This window comes from Pogoniulus pusillus, chromosome 2 (assembly GCF_015220805.1).
Source record: "Pogoniulus pusillus isolate bPogPus1 chromosome 2, bPogPus1.pri, whole genome shotgun sequence".
NCBI classification, from domain to species: domain Eukaryota; kingdom Metazoa; phylum Chordata; class Aves; order Piciformes; family Lybiidae; genus Pogoniulus; species Pogoniulus pusillus.
In genome coordinates this window covers 44,093,551-44,106,484 of record NC_087265.1, presented here as the reverse complement: position 1 = coordinate 44,106,484, position 12,934 = coordinate 44,093,551, and the positions used below count along the sequence as shown (strand labels likewise).

The 12,934-nt window shown below is 42.9% G+C and overlaps 2 protein-coding genes across 4 annotated transcripts in view; one reads left to right on the top strand and one right to left on the bottom strand.

Moving 5' to 3' along the window:
* The window catches only part of G6PC2 (glucose-6-phosphatase catalytic subunit 2), a 39,619-nt gene extending 35,390 nt beyond the window's left edge, over positions 1 to 4,229 (top strand). For all 3 annotated transcript variants that reach the window (XR_010306716.1, XM_064163573.1, XM_064163563.1), the window contains one exon: positions 3,806 to 4,229. Coding sequence is in view for 2 of the 3 variants with exons in the window: in XM_064163563.1 (XP_064019633.1) it covers positions 3,806 to 3,823 (18 nt within the window). In the remaining variant the exon portion in view is untranslated. The remainder of the gene's footprint in view (positions 1 to 3,805) is intronic.
* The window catches only part of ABCB11 (ATP binding cassette subfamily B member 11), a 48,201-nt gene that overhangs the window by 14,634 nt on the left and 20,633 nt on the right, over positions 1 to 12,934 (bottom strand). The window contains exons 10-19 of the mRNA XM_064163506.1: positions 12,665 to 12,839; positions 11,316 to 11,429; positions 8,844 to 8,954; positions 7,415 to 7,540; positions 6,448 to 6,651; positions 4,294 to 4,464; positions 3,759 to 3,960; positions 3,021 to 3,099; positions 1,987 to 2,122; positions 356 to 517 (exon numbers count right to left, since the gene is read on the bottom strand). Coding sequence (XP_064019576.1) covers positions 356 to 517; positions 1,987 to 2,122; positions 3,021 to 3,099; positions 3,759 to 3,960; positions 4,294 to 4,464; positions 6,448 to 6,651; positions 7,415 to 7,540; positions 8,844 to 8,954; positions 11,316 to 11,429; positions 12,665 to 12,839 — 1,480 coding nt within the window. The remainder of the gene's footprint in view (positions 1 to 355; positions 518 to 1,986; positions 2,123 to 3,020; positions 3,100 to 3,758; positions 3,961 to 4,293; positions 4,465 to 6,447; positions 6,652 to 7,414; positions 7,541 to 8,843; positions 8,955 to 11,315; positions 11,430 to 12,664; positions 12,840 to 12,934) is intronic.

Sequence of the window (12,934 nt, the reverse complement as noted above, 5' to 3'; positions counted from 1 at the left end):
CTCTGCCCACCCATCCAGCCTGTCTAGGTCCCTCTGCAGGGCTCTCCTACCTTCCAACAGATCAACACCTGCTCCTAGCTTGCTGTCATCTGCAAACTTATTGATGCTGGACTCAATCCGCTGGTCCAGATCATCAATAAAGATGTTGAACAAGACTGGGCCCAGCACTGATCCTTGGGGCACACCACTGGTGACAGCTGCCAACTGGCTGTGGCACCATTCACCACCACTCTCTGGGCCTGGCCTTCGAGCCAGTTCTTTGACCCATATCAGAGTGAGTCTGTCCAAGCCATGAGCTGCCAGCTTTGCCAGGAGCTTGTTGTGGCAGATGGTGTCAGAGGCTAGCATAACTTACCCCAAGAATCTGACTGAATAACAAAGCATAGAGTGGACTGACTGCTCCATTCACAGCTGCTGCCAGAGTTCCGAGCACCATGTATGGCCATTCAGAGGCATTGTATTTCAAAATCCTGGTGAATGGTACAGGCTTGGCCTCTTCCTCCACAGCAGCAGGCTCCTAGAAAAAACAACAAAACGGGTTGGATTTACGAAACATCTGTATTCCCCAGTAATGTTCTCCCTTTGATAAGTTAGCCTAGTCTGTTAAATGGCCAGCTAGGGCCCAAACAGCTAGCTCTGGCTAGCTTTGTACAGGAAGGGGTAATGAAGGGTCTTAACTTCTGTCTGGAGCTCTTTTTTAGGGCTACTGAGTCATGAGAGGGTTACACGAGTGACTACCTCTACTGTCCCTGGGGAAAAAGAGAGCTTACGCCTTCTGCAGCTTTACTGATTCCAGTTTAAGAGGTTAATTATGACTAGTTTGAGATTTTCTGCCACTGAAACTCAAGCTGTTCCATTTTTGCTGCCTTCAGATGACCTGTGATGCAATACACAGTGCTTAAACTGCTTCCTCACAAGCATTCGTGTGTCACTCATGTGGAGTCTTCTTAAATATTTTAAAGCATTGTGAGCACACTGATTGGACTCTGCATCAAATGAACAGGTGTGCTATATAATAACACTCAGCTGAGCCCTGCTCATCTGCCTAAGCTCCTGTCTCTGGAAATACTCAAACACTATAAAGATGTATCTGCTGGAAATGTGCAAGGATGGATGGATGGAAGCATGTTGTATTTTCACTTCCTTCCAAGCTAGTGCCAGTGACAGCCTTGAAGCCCTCTGTCCACAGAATAAGCACAGCAATAGCAAGAACAGTGGCTTCTAAATGCTGCTCCATGCACTGAACATCTGTAGCCAAGCACTTTGGTGCAGGGAGCTTCACAAGCACTTTAGAAACCTACTGTGTATATTGCTGCATGATTTGAAGGCATGTTGTCTTTGTTTTCTGTGACAGTTGATAGCACAAGGACACTAGCAGTAAAAAAACCCTCTGTGTTAGGTTACAGGAGGGTCTCTCTTTACTCAAGTCTCCAGAGGATTTTGAGAAGAAAGTGAATCTGCTCTTCATTGAACAACCAGGAGTGTCATGTATATCATGGGAGGTGGTTGAGGCCCCATCCCTGGAGGTGTTTAAGGCCAGGCAGGATGAGGTTCTGGCCAGCCTGATCTAGGGTGGGGTGTCCCTGCCCACAACAGGGGGATTGAAACTAGGTAATCCTTGTGGTCCCTTCCAACCCTGACAGATTCTATGATTCTGTATCACTGAGTGGCTAAGGCATTTCAGAGATGAGCATTTTGGGTTTTGTCAGTTAATTCAGCTTTTATGAATATATGTTTTTCAACTAGATCTACAACATCTATCAATTTGCCAACAAGTCACATGCTGCTACAATAAGCATTACAGCCACTAAAATGCAGACCAGGGTTTACACAGAGGATACAACTCGAAGCTGTGGTTTTGTTTACACATAGAAAAGGGTCAATCCAGCAAGATGTACCTGCCAACAACTCCTGTAACAGGGTTATCATTATCAAGTGACATAACCTTTTTGGTTGAAAATTTAATAACAAACTCTTGAACCACACCTTTTTTGTTTCTCCATCATCCTCTCCATAAGAAGACATAAGATACATAGACTCTGTGTTGTCTCTTGTAATTGATAATGGATGGTCAGGGACCACATTAGAGAGCTGAGATCTGGAGCGCTGCCGAAGGGAAGCTCTGTAAAGAAGACAGAAATTACCTGTTCTTCACAACTCAACAGCACAATACTTGCTTGCAAAGCAAGTTTTCATATCAACTAAATCAGAATTCACTGAAGCAAAGCATAGGAATCACACAGACTTTTTACTTCTTTAGAAACTTCTTGAGAAGAAAATATCCCACAATAGAGACAAATACATTTCAAAATCATATTCCACCCCCACCACTCATCATCTTGTACGTACCCTGCACTGTGTATCTGTGAAGTGAAATCATGGGGACTCCTACTATAATTGCACAAGTTGTTAAGACATCAAGTCAATTCACCATTATCACCACCAAGTAATTCAGTTCAGCAAAACAGGATGCTGAAACAATCTACCTCTCTCCCAGATAAAATATAGCCCCTTATTGTAGAAGATGCATGTATGACTTGGACTTGCCTTAGCTTGTCTAGCTAGAAAACAGTCTGGCTTGTAAAATGTTTTAACTTTCATCAAGTAGAACCCATGATTAAAGTATCTTTGTACATTGCATTTATTTCTCAAGTAATTGCATAGCAAGTAATGTTTCAAGTGGCTGGACTGCAAGTGCATTAGGTCATACAAATATATGGCTTTCCTGTAGTAATACTAAAAATGGAACATTAACACAGTACACCAGAACTGAGGAGAAGGTACTATGGACAGAAAGGGTTGTAAATAGTCTTGCTATTTCTCCATGGGCCTTCAATCAGTAATGCATTACCCAGGCTATCTCTTTTCAAGTGAACTGTCTTAGTAAAATGTTTGCAGCCAGCCCACCCTCTTTTACACACCACGCAGAAAAGTGATTCATTAGCACAGGTGGAATATTGGAATTGTGAGATGAATTGAAGAGCTGTGGGAGCCTCCTGACAGTCATTTTTAAGACTCACCGCAAACTGGCACGGTAACTTCCCCTGCTGAACGACTGCACTTTCTCGAGATTTGGCTCAGCCACATCGTTTTCTGCTGCTGGAAAATAGAGTATGTAGAAGTCTTCATTTTTTTGCTAAGTTAACTCCACTATGACTCTGCAAAAAAGTGCAGTGTCTCCAAATCACAGCTGGAATGCTTTGTAGAAGACAAGAAGTGTAATGCAACCTTTCTACTCCACTTACACCTACCACAAGTTCTGTATTTGTATATGACATGATGAAGTTAATGGAATATTAACCCAAGGGCCATCTCACATCCTAAGAATGTGACTGCCAAAGGCTGCTACCCTATTTTTAGCACTTCTTAGGATAATCATATGCAAGGCATGATGCTTCACAAAAATAAAACAGATCATCCTGTTAGACTTCAATTTCCAAAAGCTCTGATTCAAATTTACCTCTACTAAAACAAAGAGGGTGATTTCAGCATACGCTGTTAATTTGCTTGCATTTCAAATGCAGCAGGACTGGAGTACCAGCACTAAATGGACCTATGAAATGTTGGGTATTGCATGTTAGGATGCAGGTTAGGTATTGCAGATCTGTGCTAGGAAAGTAACTCAGTGCAGTAAAACCACTTTGGCCAAGGCTGTTTTATGACTGTTTAAATTCAGCCATAAAGGCAGAATGAAATAAAAACAAGCAACATATCTATGGAATTTGACCTTGTTTTATAACACCAAATAAGAAACTTACTTTCTGTTGCTTCTGTGTTAAGTCCTGTGTCTCCTTTGCTTTGCAAGGTCGCCAACATGAAATAAACCCCTTTCCTCTTCAAGAGTTCCTCGTGAGTCCCTCTCTCCACAGCCCTTCCATGCTCAAACCCAATGATGACATCAGCAGTTTTGATGGTTGACAGGCGGTGCGCTATGGAGATTGCTGTGCGGCCAAGGTGAGCCTGGCAGGGAACAACAACAGCCCAGTTCTCGAGACAGAAACAGAAATGCTTGGAAGCGGTGCAAGAGCTTGGTCAGATCAACAGCAGTCTTTCTAGTGGTTTCAGCTGACTTTGACTTGGACTCCATCCATAGATGAGCATCTGTTTCTGAGCAAAGGCAGCTACAGATTTCTGTTAATGTCCCAACATAAGGAAAATAATACTGGAGTTCTACTTGTGCAAAGAGAACAACTATTAAAAAAAGCTTCTCTCTGCTTTGTGCAATTCAGCAGCACCATCTGTAGAGTGCACTAAAAATACTTTCTGCCCTTTAAAGCCTAATTTATAGCAAACCTTGTGAAGTGCTTCTTGGACAGTAGCTTCACTTTCATTGTCAAGTGCTGATGTAGCCATATCCAGCAGCAGGATTTTTGGGTTTCGCAGAATAGCTCGAGCAATAGCTATCCTCTGTTTCTGGCCTCCACTCAGTTGGCCTCCACCCTCTCCAACATGAGTGTCAAATTGCTGTGTGAAGATAAAAATCCCAAACCAAAACAGATCATTAAAAACTCTGTTAAGCTTCTGATGAAGACATCAGTAAAATCTCTCAGATTTATCCTGGGATTAGACTTAAGATATTGCTATCTTGGAAAGACAAAAACGTTGCCAGTGCACCAGATTTAAAGGCCAGCTGATGAAATAACTTCCTTCATAATAGAATCATAGAATCAGTCAGGGTTGGAAGGGACCACAAAAATCATCTAGTTCCAACCCCCCCTGCCATGGACAGGGACACCCCACCCTAGATGAGGCTGCCCACAGCCTCATCCAGCCTGGCCTTAAACACCTCCAGCGATGGGGCCTCAACCACCTCCCTGGGCAACCCATTCCAGCCTCTCATCACTCTCATGCTTAACAACTTCCTCCTCACGTCTAGTCTGAATCTCCCCACCTCCAGCTTTGCTCCATTCCCCCTAGTCCTGTCACTCCCTGATAACCTGGAAAGTCCTTCCCCATCTTTTTTGTAGGCCCCTTTCAGATACTGAAAGGCCCCTTTAGATATTGAGAGCCTCCTCTTCTCCAGACTGAACAGCCCCAGCTCTTTCAGTCTGTCCTCACAGCAGAGGTGCTGCAGCCCTCTGATCATCCTTGTGGCCCTTCTCTGGACATGCTCCAGCACGCCCACATCCTTCTTGTAATAGGAGCTCCAGAACTGGATGCAGTACTCCAGGTGGGGTCTCACCAGAGCAGAGTAGAGGAGGAGAATCACCTCCCTCGACCTGGCCACACTTCTCCTGGTGCAGCCCAGGATGTGGTTGGCTTTCTGACCTGCAAGTGCACACTGCTGGCTCATGTTGAGCTTCTCGTCCACCAGCACCTTCAAGTCCCTCTCCTCAAGGCTGATCTCCAGCCAGTTCCTGCCCAGCCTGGATTTGTGCTTGGGATTGCCAACATCATTTTGCCAGAGCTGGGGTTCCAACCCCAAGCCAAAAGTATTGAAAAAAAAAGGTGAAATGTTCTGGTTTGACTCAATACTACTACATCAGCAAAAGCTGACATGCAGAGGAAACACCTGTCCACTCTCTATCAGATCACTCCTCAGTGAACTTTCCATGGAGCTGGATTTGTCTGCTGATGGCCTGTGACTAATGTGTCTGTGATTCATGGCCATTATACTCAGGTAGTGTCACATAAAGAATTAAATAGGTAAAGCCTAGCATCTAAGGAGGCAGGATAATTATATTCACCATTTCCAGGGACTTTTACATAGTCTTCTTGTTAATAGTTTCCTGGAAGCCTGGAGATGCGTAGATGGAGGGTAAAAATTACATACTGATATTGGTTAATAGTGCTTGAATTCTGTCAATCAGGTTCACTGTGTAGCATGTGATTTGCCATTGGAATGGGTTGCCCAGGGTGGAATCACTGTCCCTGGAGGTGTTCAAGAAAAGCCTGGATGAGGCACTTAGTGCCATGGCCTAGTTGACTGGATAGGACTGGGTGATAGGCTGGACTGGATGATCTTGGAGATCTCTTCCAACCTGGTTGATTCTATGAAGTTCTTCACAGAGAGACTCATTTGCCTTTGGAATGGGCTGCCCAGGAAGGTGGTGGAGTCACTGTCTCTGGAGGTGTTCAAAAAAGCCTGGATGAGGCACTTAAGTGCCATGGCCTAGTTGACTGGATAGGGCTGGGTGATAGGTTGGACTGGATGATCTTGGAGGTCTCTTCCAACCTGGTTGATTCTATGATTCTGTGATACTGAATGGTGTGCACATGACACCTGAGAAACTAATTCTTCTCAATCTGCTTTGTTTTTCTTTTAACTTGATGACATTCACATAGTAATATGTCCTTACCTCTATCCAAAGGAAAGGTTGCTTTCTACTATCTACATGAATCTTTTGCTCTTCCACTTGAGCACAAATGGCTGCATGGGTGGAGGAACAAAAGGTTTCTCTGTTTTCCCATGAAATTCTGCCAAACATTTTACAAGGCACAGCATACCTGTGGCAAGTCCATGATGAAATTGTAAGCATTGGCCTGTTTGGCTGCTTTGATTATGTCATCCATGGTAGCGTCGTCCCGACCATAGCGAATGTTCTCTGCGATTGTGGTGGCAAACAGCACTGGCTCCTGTTCAACAATACCGATCTGTGACCGTAGCCACTGGATATTAAGGGAACGCATGTCATGGCCATCCAGGGTAACCTACAGAAGCCAATCAAAACATGGACCCCCAAAAACAAAGTCAGAGACATTATCCCTTCCAGTTCAGAGACAAAGACACAATGGAAATGAAGGGTGTGTGATGCCCATAGCCAGGGTAAGAAAGTGCTTGCATATATAAAAGAATGCAGAGCAATGCAAGTAGTATGTGCTAGTTCTTGGGCTTAGGAGTTGTGCTCTTTGATTTAATTTCCTAACACCTCTTTTTGCTTGCCCTCAGAAATAATACCAGCTGCAAAGCAATTACCAGAATTAAATGTTTACAATAAATCAGTTCTTTGTCATTGATAAATTCAAGTATGGGTCTCCACATATGTGAGTTGTGCCAACTGGGGACACATAAACTAAATCAAACTGTTAATAGACATTATTCATATTCTTAGCCAATCCATTCCTGCGTGGTAATTGCATATACTAAAGCAATATTAGGGGATGATGATTAAATGTTCAATACTATGTCTTCCAGAATAGAAGAAGTTATGTCACTTCTGAATTATCATATCTATAGGTCTAGTTTTCACTCAGATTTACCACTGCATTTGTATTGTCTCTTTTGCATAAATGTTTTTAATAAGACTGTTCAACAGTCCCCTGAAACGCACAAAAGGATAGTTCACGCATCTCAGAAATAAAAGATGAAAATAAAATAAAGTTAGAAGTCTTCCTTCCTACCTTGTAGAAGAAACCATGTTTTTCTTTCAAGTCCCTAAGGATAGAGAGAAACCATCTAGGCTGCCACACTCACCATGCCATCAGTGGGGTCATAGAAACGCTGAATGAGCTGTATTGTTGTACTTTTCCCAGCTCCACTAGCTCCGACAAAGGCTGTTGTCTCCCCTGCTTTAATAACCACATTGAGGTTATCCAAAATCTGGAGAGGAAAAAGAAAAAAGGAAATCTATCCATTCTAATTATCCCAGAGTCACACAACTGAGTATATTAGAATCGTAGAGTCATAAAATTGACCAAGAGACCTCCAAGATCATCCACTCCAACCTAGCACCCAGTCCTAGGCAGTGAACTAGACCATGGCACTAAGTGCCTCAGCCAGGCTTTTCTTGAACACCTCCAGGGATGGTGACTCCACCACCTCCCTGGGCAGCACATTCCAAATCACTCTCTGTGAAGAACTTCCTCCTAACATCCAGCCTATACCTCCCCCACCACAACTTGAGTCTGTGTCCCCTTGTTCTATTGCTGGTTGCCTTAGAGAAGAGACCAACCTCCACCTGGCTACAACCTCCCTTCAGGTAGTTGTAGATAGCAATGAGGTCACCCCTGAGCCTCCTCTTCTCCAGGCTAAACAACCCCAGCTCCCTCAGCCTCTCCTCATGGGGCTGTGTTCCAGGCCTCTCACCAGCTTCTGTATCTTAAAATGGAGATCCAATGGAATTTTACAACATTCAGAAAAGTACTATCAAGAAAGAGGAGAAAGCAAGCCAACTGTTTTTACATATTTGAAGAGTTTATAAATGCAGAGCACTGCTTGCCATGATGGAACTTTGTTCCTGTTATTCATCATTAGGAGCTAAAGTCACTATCATTGGAGAACTTGACAATGAATTGCCTGTAAAGAGCACTGTACACGTAGTATGAATGCCTGTTACAGTATAAATATCTAACAGTGACATTTAGTAGGAAAACCATACTTTAGAAGCAGTAGCACTCATTTGCTTGTCCATTACTATGCTTTTCCAAGCAGAACTTGTCAGTTCAAACACAGAATCAGAGAAATAATGGGGCATACAGTCAGTGCTCCTGTACCTTTTGCTAGCATTTTAATGGTCACTTGCCACATCCCCACAGCAATGAAAGAGTTTTATAAAATCTCCTTGCACCACTCAGCTTATTACCTTGTGTCCTGTACTAGCACATGTTGATACAAGTGTGTAACTGACTCTAAGAGAAGCTGCATGCAGGTAAAGTTGTCTGAGATTGCTATGAGTTTCTGTTCAGCAGCAAGGAGTATATATGACAATGGATCTCTCTGCCAGAATGGTAAAATAAGCAGGATGGTAAGAATCCTTGCATGGAAGAATTATTTCCTCTACTTATAAACAGCAGTCTGTGCTTCTGGAAAGCAAACTGCTGAAAGTCAAGAAATTGCTGGCAGAACCAGTATATCTTAATTGTTTATAGCAATTGTATTCACAGGAGGGATGATCAATAATTACCTTTACATCTGGTCTGGAGGGATAATGGAATGAAACATTATGAAATTCAATTTCACCTCGTACTTTATCCAGCTTGTAGCCATCTTCTGACATACAGTCAATTGAGGGTTTCTAGGATAGAATTGATTGTGTTACATACTTGCTGTCCAACAGCCAACACTGCTGCAGTAGATAAATATTCTCAATACCACACAAAACCATGTCACAGGATCACAGGATATTAGCAGGGTTGGAAGGGACCCATCGAGGCCAACCTCCCTGCCACAGCAGAACCACACAATCTAGCACAGATCACAGAGGAATGCATCCAGACAGGCCTTGAAAGTCTCCAGGGAAGGGGACTCTACAGCCTCTCTGGAGAGCCTGTTCCAGTGCTCTGGGACCCTTACAGTAAAGAAGTTCCCCCTTGTGTTGAGGTGGAACCTCTTGTGCTGCAACTTACACCCGTTGCTCCTTGTCCTATCCCAGGGAGCAAGTGAGCAGAGCCTGTCCCCCCTCTCCTGACCAGCCCTCAGGTGTTTATAAACATCTATTAAATCCCCTTTCAGTCTTCTCTTCTCCAGACTAAACAGCCCCAGGTCCCTCAGCCTCTCCTCATAAACCATGCCCTTCAGTCCCCTAATCATCCTCCTAGCTGGACCCTCTCCAGCAGATCCCTGTCCCTCTTAGACTGGGGAGCCCAAACCTGAACACAGTATTCAAGATGAGGTCTCACCAGGGCAGAGTACAGGGGAAGGAAAACCTCCCTTGATCTGCTGGACACACTCTTCCTAATACACCCCAGGATCCCATTGGCCTTCTTGGCCACAAGGGCACATTGCTGTGCCATGGTTAACTTGTTATCCACCAGCACTCCCAGGTCCCTCTCCACAGGGCTGCTCTCCAGCAGATCACCTCTCAGCCTGTACTGGTGCAGATTATTATTCCTTCCCAGATGCAGGACTCTGCACACTCAGATACTGAGATCTAAAGAAAGGTTTCACTGGTTCTGCAAATGTGAACCTCAGCATGGCTGTAAGTTTAGTGAATGTAAGAAAACCTGTATCAGGACAGAGCTGTGCTTTTAATGCATAATCACAGATTTACAGACACAGCAAGCAGATGGATCTAATTTTGTCACCCTTTCTCTAAAGAGATGAAACCTCACTTTGCTTTTTTACCCTAAGATTATCTGAGTCAGCCTTATCCTGAATTTTGTGATTAATTCTTATTGTTGCAACTCTTTGTGCTTTCTCACTTTATCTTAACTTTATCTTTATCTTAGGGCTTTACCTTATGAAGTACATTTTTAAAGCATATGTCTTATGATTATTACAGAACACTGAAGGGTTACTAAAAAGGCCATTAGCATTACCACAGCCCTTCTAGCCTTCTTTATGGACCCTCATGTACTCTGTAAAAGACAAGCAGCACTTTAATGAGTTTACAGATCTTTTAGCACCATAAAGCTTGTCAATGACCAGGGATACTACATACTGCTAAGAAATGGGCAGTATTTTGCCAACCATTAAATGTATACAGATAGAGAAAGGAATACTCATCAATAAATGCCAGCAGTTCTCAGACTTTCTCATACAGCCTTATTTCAAGTATATACTTGTTGACATAATACTGTGATTAATATTTATGACTACAGTGCCTTTGCTGATGTGTTCCCATTTTAACTCAGGGTTGCTCTGGGACAGGTGACAGAGGCTGCCTTCACCACTAATACCAATAGAGCCATATCTTTTGATGATATCCAGAGGGTGAGGGTTTGGCTTTACTGCTTGCCTGTACACTGATCAGTAATCTTACATAAAGAAAAAGGAGAGCAAGAAGAAAAACTTCATTATTCAGAAACAGGCCAGGTGAAATCCCTGTTCAATGCCATCTCTGAGCCCATGTGCATGTCATAGAACCACAGAATGGTGTGGGTTGGAAGGGACCTCAAAGCTCATGCAGTTCCAACCCCCACCATAGGCAGGGACACTTCCCACTAGAACAGTTTGCTCAAGGCCTCATCTAACCTAGCCTTGAACACCTCCAGGGAGGGAGCACCTACAACCTCCCTGGGCAACCTGTTTCAGCATCTCACCACCCTCACTGTAAAGGACTTCTTCCTAACATCTGTTTTAAATCTCCCCTCTTCCCGTTTAAACCAATTACCTCTCGTCATTACAAGACCTTCTAAATAGTCCTTCCTCAGGCCTCCTGTAGACCCCCTTCAGGTACTGCAAGGGTACTACAAGGTCCCCTCAAAGCCTTCTTTTCTCCAGGCTGAAGAGCCCCAACTCTTGTGGCCTGTCCTTATAGCAGAGCTGCTGCAGCCCTCTGATCATCTTCCTGGCCCTAGACCTTTCTATTGCATGCTTGGTTTTTCTTTAATATACAGTGGAAATGAAGACAAATGAGTGTAATTAAACTGCTAATGCTTGAGCCTTATTTAATTTTCCACTACAAAGTGATAGACATTTAACATGCATTACTTACTTTATCTATTGTCTCAAAAATGTTTGTTGCAGCTCCACGGCCAGTGGCAAAGGCTTCTAGACAAGGAGATGCTTGTCCAAGATTTAAAGCTCCTACTAAAACACCAAAGAAAACCTAAAGAAGTGGAAAAAGAAATTAAGAACTTACAGTGTCCCAATTTTGTTACAGCTCAGAGTTTGGAAAGGCAAATCAAATTACAGCGGTTTAATGATGATTTCTGCATCAGCTGGGCTGCAGTGATTCACCATATGAGCAAAATTAGTCCACAGGAAAGCAAACAAATACATTTTAGAAGGGATTTTCACTGTCATGCACAACTTTGCTTTCACACTGAAATAAGTCAGCTTAAAACCATGTGCACCCACTGAGGTGTCACTGATATATTTTCAAGGCACTTCGACTTGACTTGGTTCCTGTCCCTTGAAACAAGAGCTGGAACTGGTAGCAAGCAGATTATTTTGGAGATGATCACCAATAAGCAGATGAAAGGCTACAACAATTCAAAACCAGAAAGAAGACTAAAACACTGCTTACTTTGTATATTGCAGTTCCTGTCTCATACAATAACTCACAAACTTACTTCTGGAGCAGGTACCAGCTACAGAGAAAATTTTTTCTCCATTTGACAGAGAAACTGAACTGTAGGGATTACTACCAACACTGGATAAGTCATTATTGTAGGTGTCATTATTCTGTCAGTGCAGGTGAACAGTTTCTGCAGGTAGCATGTTCCCAACATGCTCACTGCTACTGTAAAAGCTAACAAGGTTAGTATGGTTCTTTGTATACATTGCAGGAGCCACAGCCATGTGTGGGTTTATCAGCTTATATGTTTACATATTCTCTACCATCTCTACAGTTGGGTCAGCAATTAGGACAAAAAATGGTGAGTCAAAGGAATAGAAACTGTTCATGAAAAGGGTTAGATGTGATTAAACTTTCTTTGGTTAGTTTTCTCTTCATCACAATGGGATTTTTCATCACAAAGTGAGCTCTTCAGAGAAGCCTGCATCCCAGAAGCCAGATACTGCCCCACAAAATGAGAAAGCCAGTTTCACCCTGTGACAATTTTGTAGCACACTCACAAATAAAAACATTGTTCTGATTGCAATAGGCAGCATTCCAAATCTCAGATTTATTACAGCATTCCAAATCTTAGATTTATTATTTTAAAACCCATCCCATTGTGTCACAAACTTTCATACATATATTAAGCAATGATCTTTAAAAGATATATGTAATGTTGGTTACCACTGAGCCACCAGATGCCAAAGCACTACAAATATATGCTCCATAATTAACATCTTATGAAACAGCCCACAGGAGTTGCATCAGGCTAAAATGGATACCTGCAGAAGAGTGCCAGCTGAATACTCTTCATCTTCAAGGACAAGTTTAGAGCCATACCAAAAGGCTAATGCATAACACAGGAAAATTATCAGCCACATGTAACCAGTGAATAATCCCATTATGATTCCTTTTCGAATCCCCCAGTGCTGAGCAAACACCAGATTCTTATCATATCTGTAGAAAGACATGAAAATAAAAGGGGGTGAAATGGATTTCATAGAAAATTCAAGACAAGCAAAGAGCAACAAAATGAGGCATCTTCAATGGCT